Genomic DNA, 25,263 nt, shown 5'->3' on the forward strand with positions numbered 1-25,263 from the left:
GTATTCCCCCACTGCAAACAACAATAGGATTCTGGAACTGGGGATCTATATGTTTAAGCACCGAAATACAGGTGAGAAAACCCAGAAGTACAACACGATGAAAGAGGCAGAAATGTGTGGCACTTTCCTGAAGATGACTTACACTTCGTCTTTCTCTTATGATGGTTATTAATTTTACGTCAGATTAATTACCCTTAAGATTGCAAAAACTGATGGTAAAAATAAAATGTTCTAACATTCGGTTCTCACTTGGCACTAGAAATTTATTTCGGGGAAAGCAGATTTGGCTAAGTGGCAGCCAGCCACATTATTATTCGTTTCTTTTAAATGTAACTCAATTTAATATGAAAGACCACCTTCACATTTAAAACACTTATTCCCTTAAAGGGCACTTTTAGCAACTGAATAGAAATCAGCTGAACACATTCAAGTGGCAGTAGAAGCAGAGATTAGCATTTCAGACGCTCTTTATTATGTTCTTTCTTTAGGGAGTTCTTCTCTGGGGAACAAGAGGATCTCAGCAAAATGTGTCTCATCAGGTTTCTCCCGGGCAGATTGCAAAATATCGGCAAGTTTATGCTTGTGTGAAACAAGCACATGATATTAAACAAATCACCATTCAATTCCTGTAACTTTTCCCCGTTCCATACTTGTGCATCAAACAGTTTATAATACAACTTATAAAGATGCCGATTCTTGTGCAGATTTCTTTAAAGGCTGGTATAAAGCACAGGGCAAGAAAAAGCTGCAAAACTGTAGCATATAATTTTTTAAAGGGAAATTCTTTGACATAACAAATTCAAACAAAAGAAACGACCACTCACCATTTCCCGGTGCAACCTAATATTAAAAATGATTTTTCCTATAAAAGATGAATTCCATACCAAAAAATATATTGCGTTATCAACGCCTTATCCAAGAGGTTATGTCTTTTGTTTTTACAAAGCATTAGTAGTTCAAACTTGTACATGCAATCAAAATCAGCACTTACCCATTTGTTTAGAAACTAAACAATTCTGGTACTCAGAGAGACGGCAAAAACCTGTTTTCCTCAGGCTTAAAAAACTCCTCTACAAAAGTCTACAGTACTGCGATCACTGTGAAACTTTTAAGCAGTGCAAATAAGAGAAAAACCCCTACCTTGGGTTTCTTTTGCCCCCTTCAGCTTTTGTCCACTGTAAATGGCTGCATCTTTAGCAGTCCGGGCTACAAGCATCTGAGCCGACAGACACAAAAACGGGCTTTCTTCAGCTCACTGCTGTTCCCAGTCTTTTATGTGGTGTCTTGGGCTCTGCTTGCTTAATTCCTGATTCTTCTGAAAGAAGTCCAGCCTGGTGAGGCTGGCGGGATAACAACTGCCGAAGGTACTTTTGACCGTCGGAGCAAACGAATCACCTTGCATGCACCAACAAACATGCAAAGTCATTTGAAGGTCCAAAGACTCTGAATTTTCAAAGATGACTAACATTAAAAAGGAAAAATGCCCCAGGACAAAACCAAGCATGTAGTTGTGATCTTGGAAAGTCCACCCTGAGAACAACACCCCTCCCTTGAGCCCAGTTTCATTTCTGGCTATTTATCCTGGTCTTTGCATAGCGCTCCTGAATAGTTGCCATGACAACTCAGTAAACAGGATTCAAGTGACCACTAAGGGGTTTAGCGGGATTGTTTTGTTTAGGGAGAAGAATGGTAGCTTTAATGCTTCCTCTACTAAAATTTCCTGGAAAGGCAGAGCTGCTTTTTTTTAGGTTGTGGGTAGGTGATGTTCTCAAAAGTCAAAGATGCTGGCAAAGAGTGCTCCAGTTACAGGAGAAGAGGCAACAGGAGTGGCAATCAGAAAACCAGGAAGAATTATGGAAGGTTACTGAATGCCAAGTGGGCATTTTCCAGTAAGGATGCAGAGGAAGTGGAATCATCTCCAAAGGCTGTTAAGACTATGTGAATGTAGGGAGGATTGAGAGTCTGACAATCCAGATAGTTCTAAAAAATCCTCCCTTCCCGGTTCTCCCATGCTCTCTCTCCTCCTCCATTTTTTCATCAGTCTCTTCTCTATAAAGCAGTGTCATTCAGATTGTGTGCCACAGAAACTTCATTCTCAATCTTCACCCTTTGGCCAGGCAATCAGAAACTATCCTATTCTCATAAAATTTTACTTGAAAAAAACGTTCACTGTGTTGTGAATAGATGATGAACATTTAGCACTTTGACACATCACAATGGTATCATTTGTCAAAACTCAATCATAGGACACGGTGAACTTTAATGTTAACTTTGGATTTTAATAATAATAGATCAATACTGGTTCACTAATGATAACAAATGTACCACACTAACGCAAGATGTGAATAATAGGGGAAAGTGTGTGTGTGTGTGTCTGTGTGTGTGTGTCGGAGGCGAGAGTGATACAAGAACTCTCTGTACTCTATGCTCAAATTTTCTGTAAATTTTAAAATATTCTAAAAAAGAAGGTCTATTAGTTTTTTAAAAAAATGAAATCAAAATGTTCATCCCATAACCATGTCAAAGACTAAAGGAAATTAAAAAAAGAAAAAGAAAAAAAAAAAGCAGCAGCTAGTTACAACAATCTGCCAAGGGTATGAGATTTAAAACTAAACTCAAAAAGGAAAAGGTCTGGCAATAGTCTTAGCTTTTCCTTGATTCAGCTTAAACTGGGGGTTAACCTTGTGAGGATGAAGTGAGCATATTTTCCAACCCAAACACGTAACGCAAGTATGGACTGCTTCATACAGTTCAGTGTAGCTGTTTCACGTTCCCGTTACCTCATTTAATACCTACAACTGCTCCCCTAAGCAGGCACCATTACTTTACACACTTTGGAGAAAAGGAAACAATCCCAAGGCCACACAACTGCTCAGTGACAATAGGCTGGACAGATACCCAGTCGCACACCTTTGATCTATTTCGATTTCATCCCAATGCTTCAGGGGCCCTGCACCTGAGCAATAGCCTGCCCACATGGGCGGGGCCTCTGTGTATCAGAGCTCGCTAGACCCAGGGCACCTTGCACCCCATGTCTCAGCGGGAGTGGAGCAGGGCCACCTATGCACTGATGAAAACCAGTGAATGGAAGATGCGGAAATGCAGATTTCATTCAGTACAAGTACAACCTTTCCCATAAATAGTAAGAGCTCTAAAAAAGACGACAGGGTGCCTTTAGGTGTAAGGAAAGAGTAAGTTCTCTGTTCCTGGGAATTATTTAGGAAGAGGGAGGCTGATCCTTTTGCGTCTCATTGAAAGGGGATAAACCGACCCTATTTCATCAATTCTTAACGCAAATATGTTCCCCTCTCAAATTGCCTGAATGTGTCTGTGACTTGCTGACCATCATGCCGTAATTCCATACACGGATGTGCATGGATTTCATCACAGCTTTTCAATGTCTTTGAAAATCACAGGCACTATTGAAAGTACTTGCACTGAGTCCAGCTGTCCTTTAAATGTAGTCTAAATCCTCCTCTCTAGAGTCATCGGTGAAACAGAAAGCTATTTTATCTGCAGAAACGCCTGGAAACAGGGTGACAAGGTGTAACTGTGTTATCGGTGAAGCAAGGATTTGTGGTGGACGAATGACCTCCACTTCATTCTTGCAAATTAAAAAGCAAGCGCCTGGAGATAAGAAGATAAGACAGCATCGTGCCCTGGTTAACTAGGTAGAGCTTCTGCTTCCACAGTGATGTATAAATAATGGTGCCCTTCACAACCATGGGAGTCTTCGATTCAATACAGTTATAGATGTTTGGACTGAACGATGTACAATTCCAGAAAGTTCAATCAAAATGCTAAAATCCAGTGTTTAACCTTCTAGGTTAAACCCTTGTTATCTGGCAGATTTGCACACCCAATCATGCCCAGGGAACACATTCCCGAGGGGGACCCCACTTAGAGATCTGAGTGTCTGAGTATGAAGCACCAAGCCCAACTTAAAGTGTTTGTGAATGAGTCTCCAGTGCTGTGCTCGGCTGTTCCAAAAGGGCTCCAAACCCTGGAGGTTTGGCGGGAGGGCCGGGGGGCGCCATGTCTGAGAAGGGGGCCAGCTGGGAAAGGGACAGATAACACATTAACATAGAAAGACTGGATCACAGTAAGGACATCACTCTAATACTGACCTAGTGGTGTATCCCTAGGGTAACTTCCAACTATACAAATCGCAGATGATCCAAAAACAATTAAACAAACCAAAATGGAACGCATAGCAGTAAGGATTCAAGATAGTGCGTTAAGTCTTGATCTTTGGCAAAGTCAAGTATTCACTCACACACCATGAGCAACTCCATGGTGTCCTTTTATGAGCAATTTGATTCAGCGTTTACTGAGCACATATGACAGTCTGGATGCTGGCTGAGCTACACAGCGGGGCACAAAGATGGAAGAAGCAGGCCCTGCGAAGTTGTACTTGGTCAAGGTCTTCCGTATTTGTGGAATACCTTATTCAGAAAATAGCACTGAGGTAGAGACACCAAAGCCTAAAAAGAAATGTAAAGGGTCACTGGAATAAAGTTTCAGTAAGGCTCAAGAGAAATAAGATGAATAAAATGAGAGAGAAAAAGATCTAGGAAGAATAAAATAGGACAAAAAAATTCAAGGTAGGAAATATGCTACAATATCATCAGAATTATTTAAAGAAATGTTTGGCCTCTGCTTAAAAAAAAAACCAAAAACAACTAGGGAAAAAAATGGCAGGCAGCACCTGGTTCACACAAAATATGAGTCCCCAGGATTAAATGTGCTCGATTCATGAAGCCATTAATCAAATCATGATGCCTCTGGAAACAAAAGGCTCGTGTTTCCGTAATGCCAGCACAGCGTTCTCACTTCATGTGTGGTCCTGAGTGTCGTCTAAAAGAGAGACCTAATCTGGTGTCAGCAGCGGCCCATGAAAGAGAGGGACACAGGTCAGCAGGAGTCACTTCAGGGGAAAGCACTGGCCTCCCCTGAAGTCTCTTAAAGACGACTTCGGCGTGACACGGTTCACACGTCCTCATGTCTCGGGGCCTGGAGACAGTGCTTTAAGACAAGATGCCCACAGCCAGGCCAGTCCTGTGTCTCCAGCTTCATTCTCCTGCTTGATGTCCCATTTTCCGGCAAATACGACTGCAGTCCGGCTCACAGACTGCACGGCTTCCCTCCTGGCAGGCCTGGTCTCCGGTCTCCCTTCGGCATGGACACCCCTCTTCTTCACTCTTCCCCTAGATAAACCTGACCCCATGCAGCCACCTCTGCTAGAAGCCTTCCCCCAGCAGCTCCCAGGGTCAGGGCCACTCAGGGGACCCATATCCTGCCTTTTTGGAGAAGACCTGACAGAATCTTTGAGGATACGCTTATGCTGGGTTAAAGCTCAAAGATGGGGACTTCCCTGGTGGCGCAGTGGTTAAGAATCCGCCTGCCAATGCAGGGGACACGGGTTCGAGCCCTGGTCCAGGAAGATCCCACATGCCGCGGAGCAACTAAGCCCGTGCGCCACAACTACTGAGCCTGAGCTCTAGAGCCCACGAGCCACAACTACTGAAGCCCGCATGCCACAACTACTGAAGCCCACGCACCTAGAGCCCGTGCTCCGCAACAAGAGAAGCCACCGCAATGAGAAGCCCGCGCACCACAACGAAGAGTAGCCCCCGCTCGCCACAACTAGAGAAAGCCCGCGCGCAGCAATGAAGACCCAGTGCAGCCAAAAATAAATAAATAAATAAATTTATTAAAAAAAAAAAAAAAAAAAAAAAGCTCAAAGATGACCCTGCAGGAGTCGAGGATGCTTCTCCCTAGAACCCGAGAGCTTCTCACGTCCAACCCACAGAAGAAGAGAGAGGAGAGCCAGCCAGGCACGCTCCACACAACAGCCCCGCTCCGCTCCTGCAGCAAGTGGGCCCGGCCTCGCACTCGGGGCTGGGAAGTGCAGACAACCAGTTCTCACGCCTGGACGGTTCTCCTGATAGCTATCGGTCTGTCCCCTTCTTTAATTCTGTCCTGCACCTCCGCAGGGTTTTTCTAAGGAATGTTAATAACAGACTTCTCTGACTAGAAGTTATTTGCACCAGGTAGGGAGAGAAGGCAGAGATCATGGAACACCCTTGGGGAGAAATTCTGAGGAGGCAAAGCAGGTTTTCTTCGATACAGAAATCTCCTGGGGTTGGTTTGGGCACTTCTGGCCAGAAACACTATTGCCTAAAGCAAACCACAACAGAAAAAAGCTATGAGGCCACGTCACCCACTAAAACCCGTCTGATGGAGAAGTCTGCCCTTTGTAAACTGAAAATTCTAAGCTGAGGGGAGGATTGCATCCTTCAGTGCCATCTGAGGCAAAGAACTGGCTGCAGGCCAGCCTCTACCAAGAGGTATGCCTTTATTTTCTTCATAACTTAGCGCCAGGAGGACTTCTCAGCAATGCTAGTGAAGTGCCTTCTTTGCAACGCTCAAGATTAGCTACAAATTGTTCACAAAAAGAAAAAAGTCCACATACTATAATAGTTGAATTGACATAACTGTTCCAGCATGTCAGTTATGTTCTCCCTGCTTACACCAGCTTTTCAAAGCAAAACATAAAAATCCCAAATAACGAAAACCCATAATATTCCCACAAAAGGATTTCTAGATGCTTTGGGCCCAAGTGCCCATCCTGAGCCTCACACACTTGCCAAGGAGAGGAGGCAGCCTGTACCACAGGCCTGGGGCCCACGGGGCCGTGTGCACACACTGGCCAGGCCACCACGGGAGCCTTGGATGTGCTGCACAGGCTCCTAAAAGCACCAAGCCGCTACTCCACTTTTTCTAAGGCCACAGTTCTCCAGGCCACAGGCTTCACAGCCATTGTTCTTATGCCTTTTGGGTCACAGAATTGCCAAAAGAAACCTCTAGAAGCTGCCCAAATCCATGATCTACATGCCTGAATAATGTATAAAACACCTCCATATACGTACATCTGAATACATCCTCTCAAGCCCCCGTAATGAACGTCTGACTTGAGGAGGGCATGAGGTGAGGACTGAGGGAATACACATTCCCCATCTCTGGGCAAAGGCAAGCAAGATTTTCCCTGTGAGATTTCTAGAAGCATCTATCTTTGGACAAGAGAAATGTCATAAGAAACTCTAAATGAGGGTTGTTTACATATATTTCATATATCATCACCAGTTAACACTCCAATATTTGCCACGGAACTAAATGAATGCTAAGTGAGTTGTAATTTACTATTTCCATAGTCTAATTAGCCCCTTCGCACTTAATACCACACCTACATCTTAGGCCTCAGACAAGTCAGTTCTCACGTCTGACCTGCTGGGTGCCTTGAAAATGGCACCGAGACGTTTTTCAAAGTCTTCTTCAGCCCATCTCCTGGCAGGTTATTAATTAGTGCCTGCCACCGGTCAGGAGGTGAAAAGGGCTGTGAGCCAACAGAAATGGAACCAGAGACTGGGTTGGGTCATTTTTTAAAATGCAAACAGCAAAGCAATTAGGCACAACCAAGTCCCAGCAAGGAAAAATAAACATCAAAAAGAGGCAATTTCTTCAACATTCTGGCTGTTGATGTGTTTTCAAGCAGGCCTAATTTCAAAAGTGATTACGATTTAAAGGAAAAACGAAGTCCATGCCATCCAAGAAAGAAAACAAAAACATGGAGGACTGAGATTTTAAAATTGAAATTTCTATCCTTATAAATAAGCACTGGCAGGTCCCCTCCATTTCTTTGAATCTAAGGTGCCAATGGCTGTAAAACTGCACAATTACTGCACCACTAAGAAGAGAGAAAAGAGTTCCCACTTAAACTACGGTTCACCAAAAAGCTGTAAGATGTATCTCAATACCCAAGACCTTAAATTGGGGGAAAACATGCATCTTTAAGTTATGGTATTATTACCCCTGTTGTAAAAAGAAGAAAGAAACACTGGCAGAGGTTACACAGCTCCTGTGAATGTAGACCCAAAACGCAAAGCCCACTTATATCATCTTGTAGATCCTGCCCACCGGGGTTTTATAAAGCACAGCAGGTGGATATAAGCCAGCTGACATGGTACATGGTTATGTTTTAACTATTAATTTCCAACATTATGTCAAAGAAAGCTATGTAATGTTAAGTTAGTTGCCGTTTTTTGTGATAACCTAAAACATTTTACTATAAATTTGAAAAACGAAAAGATGAGTTACTATGTCAGCTGCCAGAACCGATGCACATTAAGTCATCACAGATCTACAGAACCCCAGTCTCAGCTACTTTACGCCACACAAATGCCAAACTCTCCCCATCTCACCCCAGAGTAAGGTAACAAACCAAACAGATTATTCTCCCCTCATTGAGTTTTGCCTTCCTAGAAGACAGAATTCAACACTGTGGTTCTTATAAAAAAAACCTGAAACTCTAAGTGAGGAATCACTGTAATATTAAGTCAGAGGTAACTGGTAAACAAAATAAAAATAAGATTTAGCATCAGCAAAGTTATTGACAGCGGCATTATGGAACATAACACAAGTCTCATGGGAAACAGTTCAGGTCAGATTCCTTATCTTAATCCTTATGAGGATAGCATCTAGTTCTTCCACATGAGAGGCCCTTGACATTATTTTGTTGGGGGATTTCCTTTCTTCACAGGGGTAACTAAGAGCAGATGTTTGCCAAATCAAAATAATTTCAGTTTTTTAACAGCACTTTACGGCAAGTTGCCCATTTAGCCTTAGACTCAACAGCTGCATTCACCTAATACTAAATCTTTTTGTTCAGATAGATTCTCTGTATAAAACTCACATTGTTTCTGATCGGGATATGGCATTAAAAAGCTAAAACCAAGAGCCTAGACACAAAAACTTCCGACGACAGGAGTCTTCTAATTAGTTACAACCAACGAGTAAAAGTCCTTAAAATCCATTATTACTACTTAGAATACAGACACTGTCATGTTTAACAATAAAGCAAAAGAAAATAAAATGAAAAAGAACTCTACCACAACAAAAAACACACCAACCATTTCTTCCAAAAAAGGTATATCACATTCTGGAGCTTGCCCAAGAATTTCAAACCAATGCTTAAAAAAAAAATACAAAGGCTTCACAATGTTTTCTTTTAAACCAGATTTCTCTAAAGCATAATGGCATCATTCAAAAGCAGACAAATAGGCCCAAAAGACAAAGGGATTTTTTCCAGTGAATGTTATATTATAATAATGTCATATACATTTCCAACCATCTATAATGAAAGGACTCTGGAGAAACCAAATCTCTGAGTAACCACACCAGGAGGCGGTGGCCTTAAATAAGACAGTGTCAGTCTAGAACTGTCGTAAATCTTACCTTCTGCATGTTTGGCTTGATACAGCGAACAAAGAAAGGATTAGAGGAGCTTAGCGTTGCCATTAAGGAATGCAGGGAGTCCTATTAGAAAGGAAAAAGTATATGTTGATTTAGTCTCTTATTGTGTCTTTAAATTTCTCAGCACCCTAGGTACTCATCAGAAATAAGAAAAAGAAAACAATATAAATCTGAGGAATAATAGCATTTTTATTTTTAATCATGTCATTCTAATAAAACAAAGGTATTATAATTGTCATAGAAGTTATTTTACGTATGCAAAACTCATTTATTACTTCCTTGACCTAGTACCATAAAAAAACAAACAAAAAACTGTTCTGTTAACCAGCAAAAAAACCACCCTGGGATATTTCAATGTTTATACAGAAAACCTGAGAAGTATCCACTCTCCAGTGAAGTTGTTCCTCTTAATTAATTATTTCCATCAAAATGACAGCTTATACCAGTACCTCACTGGTCTTTGAGCTAAAATCTCTCATTCTTCCTTCAAATCACCAGGCAGATCAATCTTCTGTAATACTACTGTCTTTTCTTTAAGTTTTTTTTAATTGTGAAGATTTTTTAACATTTACCAAAGCAGACAGAGCATGTAATGAGTACCCATTATCAGCTTCGGCTGCCGGCTCATCTCACCTCATCTGAACCCCATCCCCGTACACTTCTAGTAGGAAAGCAAATCCCAGACACTGTGTTATTTCATTCCTCAATATTTCACTATGTATTCTCAAAGGCTAAAAACTTTAAAACATACAGAGGTAACCACAATATCGTTCCTGAAAAGATTTAACACAAATTCCTTAATATCAATGTGAAAATGTGCAACTAGCTCAAGTTTCATTTTAAAATACTCAACTGTCTCGAATTTCATAATTTTTAAATAGCGTATTCTTTGAAATCAGAATGCAAATAAGGTCCCCGTAGTAGTGTAGTTGGTTGATATATCTATTCAGTCTATTTTAATCCGTTGGTTTTCCCTCCATCTCCATCTGTCTGTTTCTTCCTTCTTACAATTTTACTGTTGAAGAAACTGGGCTGTCTACTACATTGATTAGTTATTTCTGTGCTCAGAAGGATTTAGGATTTCTCACAGATGACAGAATGTCCTGGGATTCATGGCCCTTCATACTCTGGTATGGTACCCATTTAACTTCATACAAGGTATCCCGTCCTCTGGGAACAGGACTCACATCCCTGACTCGGGAGTCTTCCCCTTGCCTTTGTCTCTGCCTGGAAGCCCAGCCCACTCTCTTCCATTTCCTTGATTCCTAGTCCAGTTTAAGTCCCAAACATCCACAAAGCCTTCCAAGACAACTCCAGGCAACACTGACCCAGAAAAAGACAATGTAACAACGCCGCTGGATGATTAAGAGCCTAGGGTTTAGAGTCAGACAGACCCAGGTTCAATTCAAATCCTAGCTTCAGTCCTCAGAGGGACTGAGCAAGCCTCCATTCTCTAAACCTCAGCTTCCTCATCTGTAAAGTGGGGACAATAATACGTACTTCTAAGAATATGGGAGAAGTGAACAAGGTAGCATATATAAAGTGATCAGCCCAATGACTGGAACACAGAGGGTGTATGATAAACGGCAGCTATTATTATTATTGTATCCTGTAAGGGTCACACCTGCCCAGCACTGTCAGCCGTGGTGCTGTGGGTCCAGCTCATCCCCAGCCATGCTGTAAACAGACCTTAACACAGAACCCACCCACCGCCTCGAAAGCATCCAACTTTGATTAACTAAATGGAAGAGAGCCTCCCAGAGGGCAAATTTAATAAAGGTCTGTTGACTGACATGCCTCCAGCTCCCCCTCATGCTAAGATTTGGGGGTAAAGTAGAACAATTAAGTTAGAGAAATGGTCTTCATGTTATCTGCCTCTAAACTACCTAAAAGGCTTACATACTTAAAATGCACGTATGAATGTTTATTTTCCCTGAATTCTGGACATCTGGACAAGGTAACTGACACTGATCTTGTTTAACCATGCACTTGGTTATCCTTCCTAGTTATGATACTGTAAACATACCTGGGAAAAATAAAAACAATCCAGACACAGGAAGAAAGATACTTTATATGCACATGAGTCTTCAAATACAAATCAGAGTGATCCCAAATGACCAAACAGTCCTTCTCATGAAGACTTACTATTTCGTAAGCTTAGAATAAGTAGCTATTTATTTTTTAACAAAAAAAAAAAAAACTACATTTTTTTTTTCATCTGGCTCAGAAAAAAAAAAAAAGTATATTTTCTTCCTAAAGCCCTGTCTGGTTTAAAAGGATGATAGAAAAAAATAAATAAACAAACACTTTCACAGACCTCACAGATACCCATTTCTTATTTTCAATTCTTAAAATCACAATAAAGATGGATCCATCCAGGCCAGCAGCGTAGACTAACCTTGAATTGCGAGCTGACCGTGGGCCGCCGATGTTTGCTTCCACATTTCAAGGTATCCTGGTTCGTGCGGCTTGAAACGTGTTCAAAGAGGTCGTAGATGAAGTCGAACCTGTGTGAGCGGAGAGCAGGAGGGCCATGAGGGGTGCACACCCAATTATTAGGTGCTGGATTACTGTAATCACAATGCATTTCCCCACTGAAAATAACACACCAAGGCCTGGAAGAGCTAAGACAGCGTCCAAAGATTTCACACCAACCACTGCCAAAGAGCTTTAGGCATGAAAACAGACGTGGCCGCTTCGGAGCACTAGAGTCTTGCAGAAGAGAAGGGGACGGGGACGAAGATGACTCAGGGCGACAAGCCACTTAGGACCGCTGAGCTCTGCTGAGCTTCTGCAGACTCCACGCCCCGTGGAAGGGAGGGGTTTGTCTCGTGCACCTCAGGGTGGCGAAGATGCGACCAGGTAACAGGTGGAAAGATGCTAACTCTGGAGTGAGCCCCCCCCACCCACTTCCTAGCTGTGTGACTTCGACACGATGCTTGCCTCTCTCTAGGCCTGTTTTTTCATCTGGAAAATGGGGGTCACTTTAGGATTTATGCTATAAAGCTGGGGTGAGAATGAAATGAGGAAACGAAGGCAAAAGGCTGAGCGTGATGCCTGGGACATCCTAAGTGCTGATGTTTGTTGTTATTATTATTTAAAAGTTCTGTAAAATCTACTGCCACTACTGAGAAAGTAAAAGGCTTCTCAGGAGTTTTTTTTTTTATCTTCCTTGCATGGAAGACGCTCCGGGCTATAAAACCGGGGTGGGGTGTGTGTGGGGGGGGTGGCTTCGCGGGGACCAGGAAAGAGACGGTCCGCATCCACACCCCTCAGGGGGACAATGCCAGCACTTCCCTCATCACTTCTCTTCTGCTTGACACTTTCTCACTTTCATCCCAGGGTGATGTTTCATTCTCGCTCTTTGAACTTCTCTGTGCTTTGAGCACTTTGGAGAAAAGCTTTGGGTTCCATTAAAACGTCACAGATGCCAAAGGCATAAGAGAGCGGGGGCAGCAAATAGCCCAAGCCCCTCCTTCTACAGAGAGAAACCTGGGGCTGAAACAACGTTCTTCACCCCACTTCCACAGCCACTTGACGTTATGACGGAGGCAACCAGTGAAAGGCCATCCCGCGGGTCTCCAGGCCTGTGCTCCGTTTCACAAAATGTTCCAGTTAACCTCAAGACACTGCTTTTATTTAAATGTAACACTTTAAATCTGCTTTGAGAGATAGGTAACCTGCTATGGTATTTTTAAAACGTCGCCATTTTTACAGGCCTGAAAACTCATCTAAAAATAAAAATAGCTGACAAGGTTGTAATTAGGGAATCCTCATAAAAGAGGGTTAAAACAAGTTGAAAGATCAAACACTTCCACCCTGAGCTTCTAAGCTGACACTTTAGAGGGGTTCCCTTCACCCCAATTCTACCCAAGTGACAGGGTGGCCACCTAATGCTTTCATTTCTAAAAGTATTCCAGCTTTTTAGTAATTGTGCTTTCCCTCCTTAGATATTAAATATGTGTGTTAGAGACTCACGCTGGATCTGATACAGGTATTGACAACTTTAAGGCAAGGGCTGTTTTCCTCCTTTCTCTCTCACAAAGCCTCCTAAAAATAGGAAGCCTCCTGGTTTAATACATACAAATAGCTAAACTAATCACTAAAACTTTCGGCATGTTTTCCTTAACTACCGATGTAATGATGTGAATTTACAATTCATGAATGAATAAATGAATGGGTAATTAATCTATCATTTTAGCTGAATTAATACTTGTTTATTTCTCTCGATACCCCTTACACTAATGAGAGACATAGGGTCCTACACACCCGAGGCTGAAGTCAATTTAACGCACAGCTCTAAGCTTGCTATGAAGATAGTACGTCATACTGGTTAAAATCTTAGGTCCCTGAGCCAAGCAGACCAGATCAAATCTAGTTGAGGGATCTTGGGCAAGTCACTTAATCACTGTAAGTCTTAATTTCCTCACCTGCATAACATGATGGATTTACTATTCCAATGCTACCTCATTAAATGGTAGTCACTACCGCTAGTACCATTTTCTATCTCTCGGATCACTTTATTGATGAAATATTGCCCGGGGAAGAAGATGATAAATCAATTGCCCGCACATTAATTTTTTCTATATTCGTGAATTAAAAGCATCTGCACAAACATCAGTCTGACATCTCGGGGAGGAGACTGACGCACCGGCTTTCCCTCAGCAAGTTGAGAAGATCATCCCTGAAGGTATCTCTGTTCTTCTCCAAGATGCCCCGCACGTCATACTGCACCTGGTTTTCCAAAATAAATGAGAAGGCAGAACTGATCAAAAGAATCACTTCAGGCCATAAGCATCCCCTTTAAAAGCTGGGCCCGCGAAAAGATGTTAGTTCAATATATTTATGATTGGCTTTTGAAATTACTATTCTCTAAATACCAAATGGGCAAATATCAGCAAGGATCTTGATTAAGAAGTTACCTCTCCAAGGGTGTGGAGAAAAGGGAACCCTCCTACACTAAGCTGATGCAGCCACTATACAAAACAGTATGGAGGTTCCTCAAAAAACTAACAAGAGAGTTGCCATGTGATCCAGCAATCCCACTCCTGGGCATATATCCGGATAAAACTCTAGTTCAAAAGATACACGCACCCGCTATGTTCACAGCAGCACTATTTACAATAGCCAAGACATGGAAGCAAACTAAACATTCATTGACAGAGGAATGGATAAAGAAGATGTGGCACATATATACAATGGAATACTACTCAGCTATTTGTAGTAAAAGAATGAAATAATGCCATTTGCAGCAACATGGATGGACCTAGAGATTATCATACTAAGTGAAGTCAGAAAGAGAAAGACGAATACCATATGATATCACTTATATGTGGAATCTAAAATATGACACAAATGAACTTATCTATGAAACAGAAACAGACTCACAGACTTAGAGAACAGACTTGTGGTTGCCAAGGGGGAGGGGGGGAGTGGGAGAGGGTTGCATTGGGAGTTTGGGGTTAGCAGATGCAAACTATTATATATAGAATGAATAAACAACAAGGTCCTACTGTATAGCACAGGGAACTATATTCAATATCCTGTGATAAACCATAATGGAAAAAGAATATAATAACTGAATCACTTTGCTGTACAGCAGAAATTAACACAACATTGTAAATCAATTATACATCAATAAAATAAATTAAAAAAAAAAAAAAAGGGAGTTACCTCTCCAGCATAGTGTTTCACTCCAAAATTGTTGACTGCAACTCTGGGCTTCACGTAAAAGTGGTTATTCTAGATGAAAAAAACAAATAGAAATGCCTAATTTCACTCACTGATTTCCTGACAGTATAACTATAACTGACAGTGAAAACAATTGCAAAACCCACGACCTATCAGAGGTTTAGGACACATCGTGTGATGCACTTCATCAAAACCAGGCAACTCTGGTCTGTGTCATTACAGTAGGTTAAAAATGTTAAATTTTATACTCGAGCTAAACATGGGCATATTCTGACAAGTAGCCTACAATCTATGTCTTTGGCTTATTTCCATTTAGTTATAGCAGAGAAAAGCTTTTGTTTGAGGAAAAAAAAATTCACTGTGGGAGGCACAGTAGGGTCAACAGCACTGAAATCTGTCATGTGTCACATCTTAACCCACAGATGTGCTATTCAGACACAAGGAGGAATTGGCAGGTTTGGACATACAGCATGCTGATTGTGTAACTTCTCCAATAAGGTGCCGTCTGTGGCTTGAGGAAAATGGCTTTCTTCATTGATAAGGGCTAGGAGACCAAGTTTCTAGAAGAGGGGAAAAAAGGTTAAATATGAATTAGAAGTTTTTGGCTCTGTATATTTTTACAGCTCCTTTCCTCTCTACTCTCTATCAAGTAAGTGGTCAAAAGGGCATAATAACTTCTCAGATTGAAAAATTCAGAATGACACACTATTAAGAAATCTAGTTCATTCCATACTAAAAAAACTGAACCCCCTGCAATTTGGTGGACAAAACTTTTACAACTGGCCAATCCACTATCGGAACTGCAAAGTTTTTGATGATGACTTAAAATCTTTGGGAAGCCAATTTGCACACTGTTGATTCTTAAAATATTGACTTCAACGAGACAATGGGTTTGAAGCAGCCAAGTATTTAAATTCAACCTTGTACATTTACATGTATGTTTCCAAACGGTCCATTGTGCTCTAAACATTCACATCTTTGATGTACGTGTTAGTACAAGCTCTTTTGTTCCCATAAATATGAATCAGCCCAGCTGGACACCCTTGGGACTGTTAACAATTCTTCAACAGTGTGTTACCTTCTCAATCAAGTCCAGGCATTCTCCATTGTCTATCCAGTCAATATCTTCCCACACTAAGCCTTCTCTGTACAAAGATTAAAAAGGGCCAGGTTGTAGTAAAATATAGCTTCAAAACTATCCAATGTAGGGGCTCATTTTCTTAAAAAATTTGAAATGGAATTTGATGAGTGCTTACCTGCTATATTCCAGTTGTTCTAAAGAAAAGATATGCTTGTTGAAATACTCCTGAAGTTTCTCATTTGCATAGTTTATATTGAACTGCTCAAAGTGATTCACCTAAGGGGGGAAACCATTCAACAAGTGTCTTTAGAGCCCTCACTATTACATAAAGAGGCCAAACAGCCACTATGGAGAACAGTATGGAGGTTCCTTAAAAAAACTAAAAATAGAGCTACCACATGATCCTGCAGTCCCACTCCTATGCATATATCCAGAAAAAACCATAAGTCAAAAAGATACATGCACCCCAATGTTCACTGCAGCACTATGTATAATAGCCAGGACATGGAAGCAACCTACGTGTCCATCGACAGAGGAATGGATAAAGAACACATGGTACACATATACAATGGAATATTACTCAGCCATAAAAAAAATGAAATAATGCCATCTGCAGCAACATGGATGGACCTAGAGATTGTCATACTGAGTGAAGTAAGTCAAACAGAGAAAGACAAATATCATATGATATCACTTATATGTGGAATCTAAAAATAAAAAGGTACAAATGAACTTATCTACAAAACAGAAATAGTCATAGATGTAGAAAACAATCTTATGGTAACCATGGGGGAAAGGGGGGGAAGGATAAATTGGGAGATTGGGATTGACATATACACACTACTACATATAAAATAGATAACTAGTAAGGACCTACTGTATAGCACAGGGAACACCACTCAATACTCTGTAATGACCTATATGGGAAAAGAATCTAAAAAAGAGTGGATATATGTATATGTATAACTAATCCACTTCGCTGTACAGCAGAAACTAACACAACATTGTAAATCGACCATACTCCAATAAAACATTTTTTTAAAAAGGCAAAAAAAAAATCTGCAGAGAAACATATCCATGTTCGTTTCAAGAGGTTTGCTTAAGATTATCCCACTCGTTGGAAGCATACCTCAAAGTTTTCAAATCCAAAGATGTCAAGGATGCCAACAGATTTGAAGTCATCTTTGCCTTTGATTCTGCTGTTGATCTTCTTGATCACCCACTCGAAGCAGCGTGCGTAAAGTGCCATGGCCAAGGAGTCCCTGCTGTCTACTGCCTGTGGGGAGAGGAGACAGGGCCACGGTGCCCAGATGACCCCGGGCAGCCCAGACAGGCAAGTCCATCCCCGCCCCACTCGGGAGACACACTCACTCAACATCTAGCACCCCATGTCAAGTAAGCCAATACCATCTAGGAAAACACAGCTGTCTAAAGAAAGGGTAACCTGGAGCTTGCTTATTTACTTTACAGCAGGATTCACCAAGAATTCCTTGAAGTATCAGGCTTTCAAATTCAACTTTATACACTGAGTTATAAGAAAGGATCTGAACCCGTAGCTACAAATTTTATCAGGTTTAAAACAATAATTAAGACCTGACCTCTCTCATTATCATCTTCTCATATTTTACTCTGTACACATAAAAGTTTTCTTCATGGCATGCTTAGCATTTTTACTTATCCAGTCAAGAAACAGCTATGAGGTGGGCTAGCACATATAAGAGGCTCAAGGCAGTAGCAGAAGCAAAAATAAGTAATACAACATACTGTTGCATTGTTTTCATTAATAATAATAATTATTATTACAGCTAATGTTTAATTCTTACTTTGCACCAGCCATTAAGCATTTAGCATATATTTTTTTATTATCATTCTTACTAGAATCCTATGAATTAGGTATAATTATCCTTGTCTTACAGAGGAGGAAACTGAGGCACAGTGAATAAATTTCCCAAGAACAAAATAAAATAAGCCAAAGAGGCAAGACGCAAACTCGGGAAATGTCTATCAGGCCCATTTCTACTAATGACTCTGCTACACTGTCTCTAAGAAGACAACTGAACCACTTTGTCTATTCCCCTCAGTGTGGATGTCTTCTTTATTTTGATCCTGAGCCAAACTCATTCAAATGGTTCACTGCAGCTACTTATTCGAATCAAAACCACAGATCTGCAGACCCAGGAGCATCTTTAAAAGTTGCTTTGAGGGCCACACGCGTACCTGTTGAACGTTGAGAGGCGTAAGGATCTCCTCCCCCCGGAGGGACATGGATCTCTGGGTCAAGGCGTCCGTGAGCTGTGCCGGGTCCAGCCCAAGTAACTCTGCAGACCTGCCCAAGGCTGGGGAGGAAGGACAAGGCAAACGTGGACACACAGGCCATGGGACCCCGAATGGGTGCAAAGCCAACTCCACCGAGCGACACGGTAAAGCAGAGAATATTCCTAAGTCCCTCAGGCAAGACCTATAGGACACACGTTCTACTGGTAGGTTATTCACTCCTTATGCACCAGCAAAGAACCTGGTGCTTGGACCGAGTACGGTCCAAAGACCCCGAGGCGGGGTCCCCAAGACCCCCAAGAGGTTCGCAAGGTCATAACTATTTCAATAATAAGACTTAAGATGTTATTTGATTTTTCACTCTCATTCCCTCACCAGTATACAGAAGAATATTCCAGAAGCTACATGACATGAGGTAGCCCAACACACTGAAGGCAGAAGCAGGAGAATCCAGCTGTCCTCTGTTACATCAGATATTGTAAAAATTTACAAAATCGTTAGACAATGTCAGTCTTCACTGATTTGTTTTGGTTTGTTTTGGAAGATGGTCTTTCAAATAAAATAATGATATTTATTGTAATATATGCAATGGGTTTATTATGGTTATTTTAGAGCGAATTTATTTTTTTTAAACTGCCTCTGTTTTAATTTCTAATGCAGTAAACATCAACAGATATGACCCACAGGAACAAAAGCTCTTCGGAATTCTCTGTGATTTTAAAGTTATTAAGAGGCACTGGGACCAAACGTTTGAGAACGACAGGCCTGCAGCCCCGGGCAACTCTAGGGCTACTCTGAACTTCAACTCATCCAATTCCCAGCCTCCACGCCCTTATCCACTGCATCTATCAGAAAAGTTTAAAAAATAAATCACTCTAGGAAGATAACTGATATTGTTATGTGTATATTAACTCAATCTTGACAACACGTCTCTGTCGTGCGCTTCACAGATGAGAAGTCACAAGTATTGAAGGGATAAGTAACCCGAGGAAACAGCTTGTGGCAGAGCTGGGCTACGAACCAATCACTCTGGCTTGAAAACTAATGGTCTTAACCATTCCACTATGGCAGCCTTCAATAACCATGAATAGCTACGGCAACACTTATGCCTGATTCATAACATTTCTCCTACATCCAATTCTTGTCACTCCTATTTCCTCTTATTGGGCCCACTGTCCTTCTTTCTTAGTAAACGTGAGAACACAGCCAGTAATCACTTGTCAGATGCTTTGACCCTTTATTAGCTGACCGTTCACGTCAGATACAAAGTTCTGTAGCTCTTATTCAAGGGCTCGAAAAATTTTTTCTGTTAAAGGCCAGATAGTAAGGATTTTAGATCTATGTTTCCTATGAGGCAAAAGTCAACGAAGTAAAGGAGGGAGGAGCAATCTTACCTGTTTTGAAGGAAACTTGTGCTCCACCAGCAGTGATAAATTCTATGTTCCCAAGATGTAATATACCAGCAAGCAACCTCAAAACTTCCCGAACTTCTTCCTTGCTAAACTGCATTACCTCCATTGCCGTCTAGAAGAAAATAAGGTATTTAATTTTTAATCTGTTTTCATACTAAAGAAAATGAAAAATGCTCATTACTCAGTAAAGTTATTAAGTATTATTCTCAAGGCAAGAAAGCAAGAAATAGATGTATGCCCCCTTTTTTAAAGATTTTTAAAAGATTTATTAATTAATTCATTTATTTTTGGCTGCGTTGGGTCTTTGTTGCTGCACGCGGGCTTTCTCTAGTTGCAGCAAGCGGGCTTCTCATTGCAGTGGCTTCTCTTGTTGCGGAGCACGGGAGCTAGGCACATGGGCTTCAGTAGTTGTGGCACGCAGGCTCAGTAGTTGTGGCTCGCGGGCTCTACAGCGCAGGCTCAGTAGTTGTGGTGCACGGGCTTAGTTGCTCCGGGGTATGTGAGATCTTCCTGGACCAGGGCTCGAACCCGTGTCCCCTGCATTGGCAGGCGGATTCTTAACCACTGCGCCACCAGGGAAGTCCCGCCCCCTCACTTTTAAATGATAAAGACTTTACACGGGTACACAGAAAAGAAAAGCGTGACATTAAGAAAGAATTGTAGAATACTTAGAGATAACCCAATCAGTAAGATAAAAGTAAATACCTGCCTTACATACAAAACTCCTATTTATGCCACAAAAGAATTACCCCAGAGTCACAGTAATGATGGTGACAAAGAAATACTTTTTCTACATGTATCAAAATGTAATGGAACATTTATTATTTTCCTACACATAAAAAATGGTGGTGGGGGGGATACTTCATGAGACTCCTCTAGTGTAAACTTTGGGGACTTGTCTTCATTTTAAAGGCAGTAGGTGGAATGAAATTCTCTATCAGGGGCTGCACAGATAGGAGAGTCTACTGTTCCTTTTATAAGAGATGCTGATGGAAAACCTGAGTGGATCTAGATCTGTCTTCCCTGCACAGTCATCACATCGTTATTTTCCATTTCTCCAAAGGATTTTTCAAGTCTTATTTTGGTCTCTGGATACTAAATGGAAGTTAACATAATGCTGATTTGGGAAAAATAAAAATAAACAGGCACCTACAGGGGCTTTGTTCCCCAACAAGCATCTAAGCTGAAGCCAGGCATCTTCTGAATCAGATCTAAGATTTGCTCATTTTCTCTTATGAGTTGGAAGCCATATTCTCATCAGAAAAAGAGCTAAATACCCCACCTCCAACACACACACACCGCACACACGCGTGAACACACAACTGAGGACAGAATCGCTGGCTATACTGATGAACATAAGCTACAAAGAGAACTCGGACCCATAATTGTTACAATGACCACAGGAGATGGGGAAGAAGGAAGCCACAGAGCACTTTGAAGCCATAGAAACTGCAAAAGGAAATGACTGATTTTAAAATGTGAAGAGTTTAATTTCTTTACAAGGAAAAAAACAAAGCCAGAAACAAAGGGCAAAAACAACAGACAGGGAAACAGAATTAAAAGAAAAAAATTGTAAGGCAAGGAGCAATAGCTATATTAAGAGACACATGAGCAATGAAAATAAAATAGGCACTTCTTATAAGAGGAAATGCAAATCCACAGAGAAATGTTTTCCTTCCTAGAAATCCAACATGCACAAATTGAAGAAAATGAGATAACTTCTATTAAATTAGCAAAAATTTTTCTGAATGATAAAATGGGTGAAAGTGAGGTATATATGCACTGGTCACTGGTAGTATAAGTTAGTATAATCTTTTTGGAAAACAAGATTATGGGGCAGCATTGTGCTGGGCCACATATGTACATAATCTTATAATGTTCAGAGAGGTTACTTAACTTTCTCAGGGTTACACAACCAAGATTCAAAGTCAGGCCTGATGAACCCAAAGTCTAGGAACTTACTGTCTATCCAGCTCTATGATTTTTTCTTTTTGTGTCCTTAGAAAGTCCATCTCCTGTGTAATCTCCCTTCACTGCAACACTGGAGATTTGTTCTGAGGAAAATCTCAACAGGAAAGAAAGTTTTGTAAAATATTCACTACAGTGTTTTCTTAACAACACTTTCAGAGAGAAAAAAAAACCTAGCTCTCCTACAATCAGACAAGTCCAATATAGCAAATAAACTTGTTAGAACAGTATATAGTTTTTAAAGGAAATTATGAACATTACATAGAAACGATATTTATGATAGCTGTATATAAAAAGTAAAAAATTATTTTTGTAACTAATTTTTTCAAGAAAATCATCTGGGAAGAAAATCTACAAAATTAAAAATAGTTGCCATGTTACTGCTGGTAGGTTAATGGACATTGCATTCGATGATGTCTTTTAATGTTGCTGACATGTTTTTACTGTAACAACCAAGTCTCTTACTGGATGAATGGGTAAATAGATTGCTGTCTATTCAGTGGAATACTACTCACCAGAAAAAGAAAGAATTGAGTGATGTGTGGTTTGGATGAGTGAACGAAGCTAGACACAGGAGAATAGATTCTGTATGATTTCATTTACAGGAAACTCTAGAAAAGACACACTTTCCTAGGTTTCCTAGGGCCGGGGCTGGGGCTGGGATTGTCTAGGAAGGGGGACAAGCAACCTTTAGGGTGTAGAACTGTCCTTCGGTTTGACTGTGGTTGTGGGTATATGGGTGCATAAATTAAAAATTCACTTTATACACTTTCCATGAGGGCATTTTATTATAGGTACATTATAACGCAATAAAATTGACTACAAAAAATTAAAAGACAATGAATTGTTTAACCAAGGTAGAGAAGACTATCATTTCATGGGTACAGACAGAAACTGACACAAAGAAGAAGAACTATTAGCCTAGTGCTTATCAATCTTTAAAAGCCTATGGGAAAATAATTATTCAAATTTACTTATTCTAAAAGCAAAGAAATATGGCTAAGAAATACAGATTATTTATTATGCTCAAGACTTTTAAAACAGTGGTAAGGACCAAATCAGACCTCAGCAAAATAATTATAAAGCACCTATGCTGTGAAAAAGTAAATATTTTCCCTTTCTATGACTAAAGTTTTCCTCATGTATCACAAGACGTATTCAACACTAATTTATAAAAATTTTCTAAGCTCATTTTAGGATGACCACAGAAATGAAAATTTTCAGTTTAAGTCACCTGCCTGGACTCTATATAACACTAAAGAAGTAAGCTCTTCCATAGACTCGTGGTTGCCACAGGTGGGGGGAAGGGGGGAGGGCGCAGGGGAGGGTTGGAGTGGGAGCTTGGGATTAGTAGATACAAACTAATAGATAAACAAGGTCCTACTGTACAGCACAGGGAACCATCTTCAATACCCTGTAATAAACCATAATGGAAAACACAAAAAAGAATATATTATATATGTACAACTGAATCACTTTGCTGAATCACTTTGCTGTACACCAGAAACTAACACAACATTGTAAATCAACTACACTTCAACTAAAAAAAAAAAAAATCTCCTCTATACCTGTGTAAAAAAAAAAAAGGATCTTCAAAACATTAGTTCCCAGTAGCAGACAATTTCAAACTGTAGAATGAAAAATATCAAAAGATAATCTGTGAAAAAAATTCTTGGTTAAGTTCTGAAAATACATACAAAGATTACATATGGAGATATGAAAGCAAGTGAATAAAATGGGCTTACTGTATGAACAAATTTGTGACTTCTTCACTTTCAAGTTTAACTCTAAGTGAATTAGTTAATTAGTTAGGAGTGTGGTGACAAGTGGCAACTGCATTTATCAGACCATGGGGTAATTTAATGGCTGCAAACAATTATCGCCAGCGTGGGCACAGCGGCTAAACCCGCCAGCAAGAGTCTACTCATTGTCTCCTACTGTCCTATTTATAGTCTTTTTAGTAGCAGTCTCCACCCCTTTGGCAAGAGTAGCCCCTTTAAGCCTTCTTTTTTAAAAAATTTTTTATTGAAATATAGTAGGTTTACACTGTTGTTAAGCCTCCTTATAATTATCTTTTCTCAACAATATGGCTCAAGACTCAAAAAAAAAACCTGGGAAATTCTCAGCACAGTTCAGAAGCGCTAAATAGCAATTTAGTTATAAAACTGGCACAAAGTTATACAAAATGTTTTCAATAAAGTCTTTATTAAGCACATAGAAAACAGGTGACTGTGAAGGTGTGTGCCTGGCGGGGTGGTGACGACAAATACATGATAGAATCCCAACCGCTAAGGACGAAAGGAAGGAAGGCAGGCTTTTCACGCTAGAAACAAACAGGGAAGAGGGACGGATTTCAGGTCCAAAAGATACATCCACGCAGGGTCTCAGCGGTGAGGTGGGGAGCGCCATCCAAGGGAGCCAAGGGACCTCAGGTGAGTCGTGAACAAGTGAAATGAATAAAATGGTGTGGGGGGAGGCTTGTTCTGGGCACAGTAAATCACAAGTTAAGTTCTTTGGTAATTCATTGTGTAATTTTATATTAGGCAAGATGATGTTATTTTATAATATAAAATTTGCTTCTACTCCCATATTTTCCAACACTGAACGAGACTGGGGTTTTAAAATTTTTTTAATTTTATTATTATCTTTTAAATTTATTTTATTTTTGGCTGAGTTGGGTCTTCGTTGCTCCGCACAGACTTTCTCTAGGCGAGCGGGGGCTACTCTTTGTTGTGGTGCACGGGCTTCTCATTGCAGTGGCTTCTCTTTGTTGTGGAGCACGGGCTCTAGGCACGCGGGCTTCAGTGGTTGTGGCACGTGGGCTCAGTAGTTGTGGCTCGTGGGCTCTAGAGCACAGGCTCAGTAGTTGTGGCGCATGGGCTTAGTTGCTCCACGGCACGTGGGATCTTCCTGGACCAGGGCTCAAACCCGTGTCCCCTGTATTGGCAGGCGGATTCTCAACCACTGTGCCACCAGGGAAGCCCGGAAGGTGGATTCTTAACCGCGCACCACCAGGGAAGCCCGAGACTGAAGTTTTTAACTGTGGCAAAACTGAGATATAAAGTCAGCCCTTTATTTATTTATTTTTAATTTTTATTGGGGTATAATTGATTTACAATGTTGTGTTAGTTTAGGTGTACAGCAAAGTGAATCAGTTATATGTATACATATACCCACTCTTTTTTAGATTCTTTTCCCATATAGGCCATTACAGAGTACTGAGTAGAGTTCCCTGTGCTATACAGTATGTCCTTATTAGTTATCTATTTTATATATAGTAGTGTGCATACGTCAGTCCCAATCTCCCAATTTATCCCTCCCCCCAACATGCCCTGGTAACCATAAGTTTATTTTCTACATCTGTAACTCTATTTCTGTTTTGTAGATAAGTTCATTTGCAGCCTTTTTTAAGATTCCACATATAAGCGATATCATGTGGTATTTGTCTTTCTCTGTCTGACTTACTTCACTCAGTATGACAACCTCTAGGTCCATCCATGTTGCTGCGAATGGCATTATATTGTT

The 25,263-nt window shown here is 40.7% G+C and overlaps 1 protein-coding gene across 1 annotated transcript in view; it reads right to left on the reverse strand.

The window, feature by feature from the left end:
* Window positions 1–25,263, reverse strand: part of MYO10 (myosin X) — a 212,048-nt gene that overhangs the window by 62,193 nt on the left and 124,592 nt on the right. The window contains exons 10-19 of the mRNA XM_061189146.1: window positions 19,753–19,882; window positions 18,302–18,420; window positions 17,214–17,360; window positions 16,260–16,360; window positions 16,082–16,148; window positions 15,471–15,563; window positions 14,986–15,054; window positions 13,964–14,046; window positions 11,711–11,819; window positions 9,295–9,375 (exon numbers count right to left, since the gene is read on the reverse strand). Coding sequence (XP_061045129.1) covers window positions 9,295–9,375; window positions 11,711–11,819; window positions 13,964–14,046; window positions 14,986–15,054; window positions 15,471–15,563; window positions 16,082–16,148; window positions 16,260–16,360; window positions 17,214–17,360; window positions 18,302–18,420; window positions 19,753–19,882 — 999 coding nt within the window. The remainder of the gene's footprint in view (window positions 1–9,294; window positions 9,376–11,710; window positions 11,820–13,963; window positions 14,047–14,985; window positions 15,055–15,470; window positions 15,564–16,081; window positions 16,149–16,259; window positions 16,361–17,213; window positions 17,361–18,301; window positions 18,421–19,752; window positions 19,883–25,263) is intronic.

The sequence above is a fragment of the Eubalaena glacialis genome, chromosome 4 (assembly GCF_028564815.1).
Source record: "Eubalaena glacialis isolate mEubGla1 chromosome 4, mEubGla1.1.hap2.+ XY, whole genome shotgun sequence".
Taxonomy (NCBI): domain Eukaryota; kingdom Metazoa; phylum Chordata; class Mammalia; order Artiodactyla; family Balaenidae; genus Eubalaena; species Eubalaena glacialis.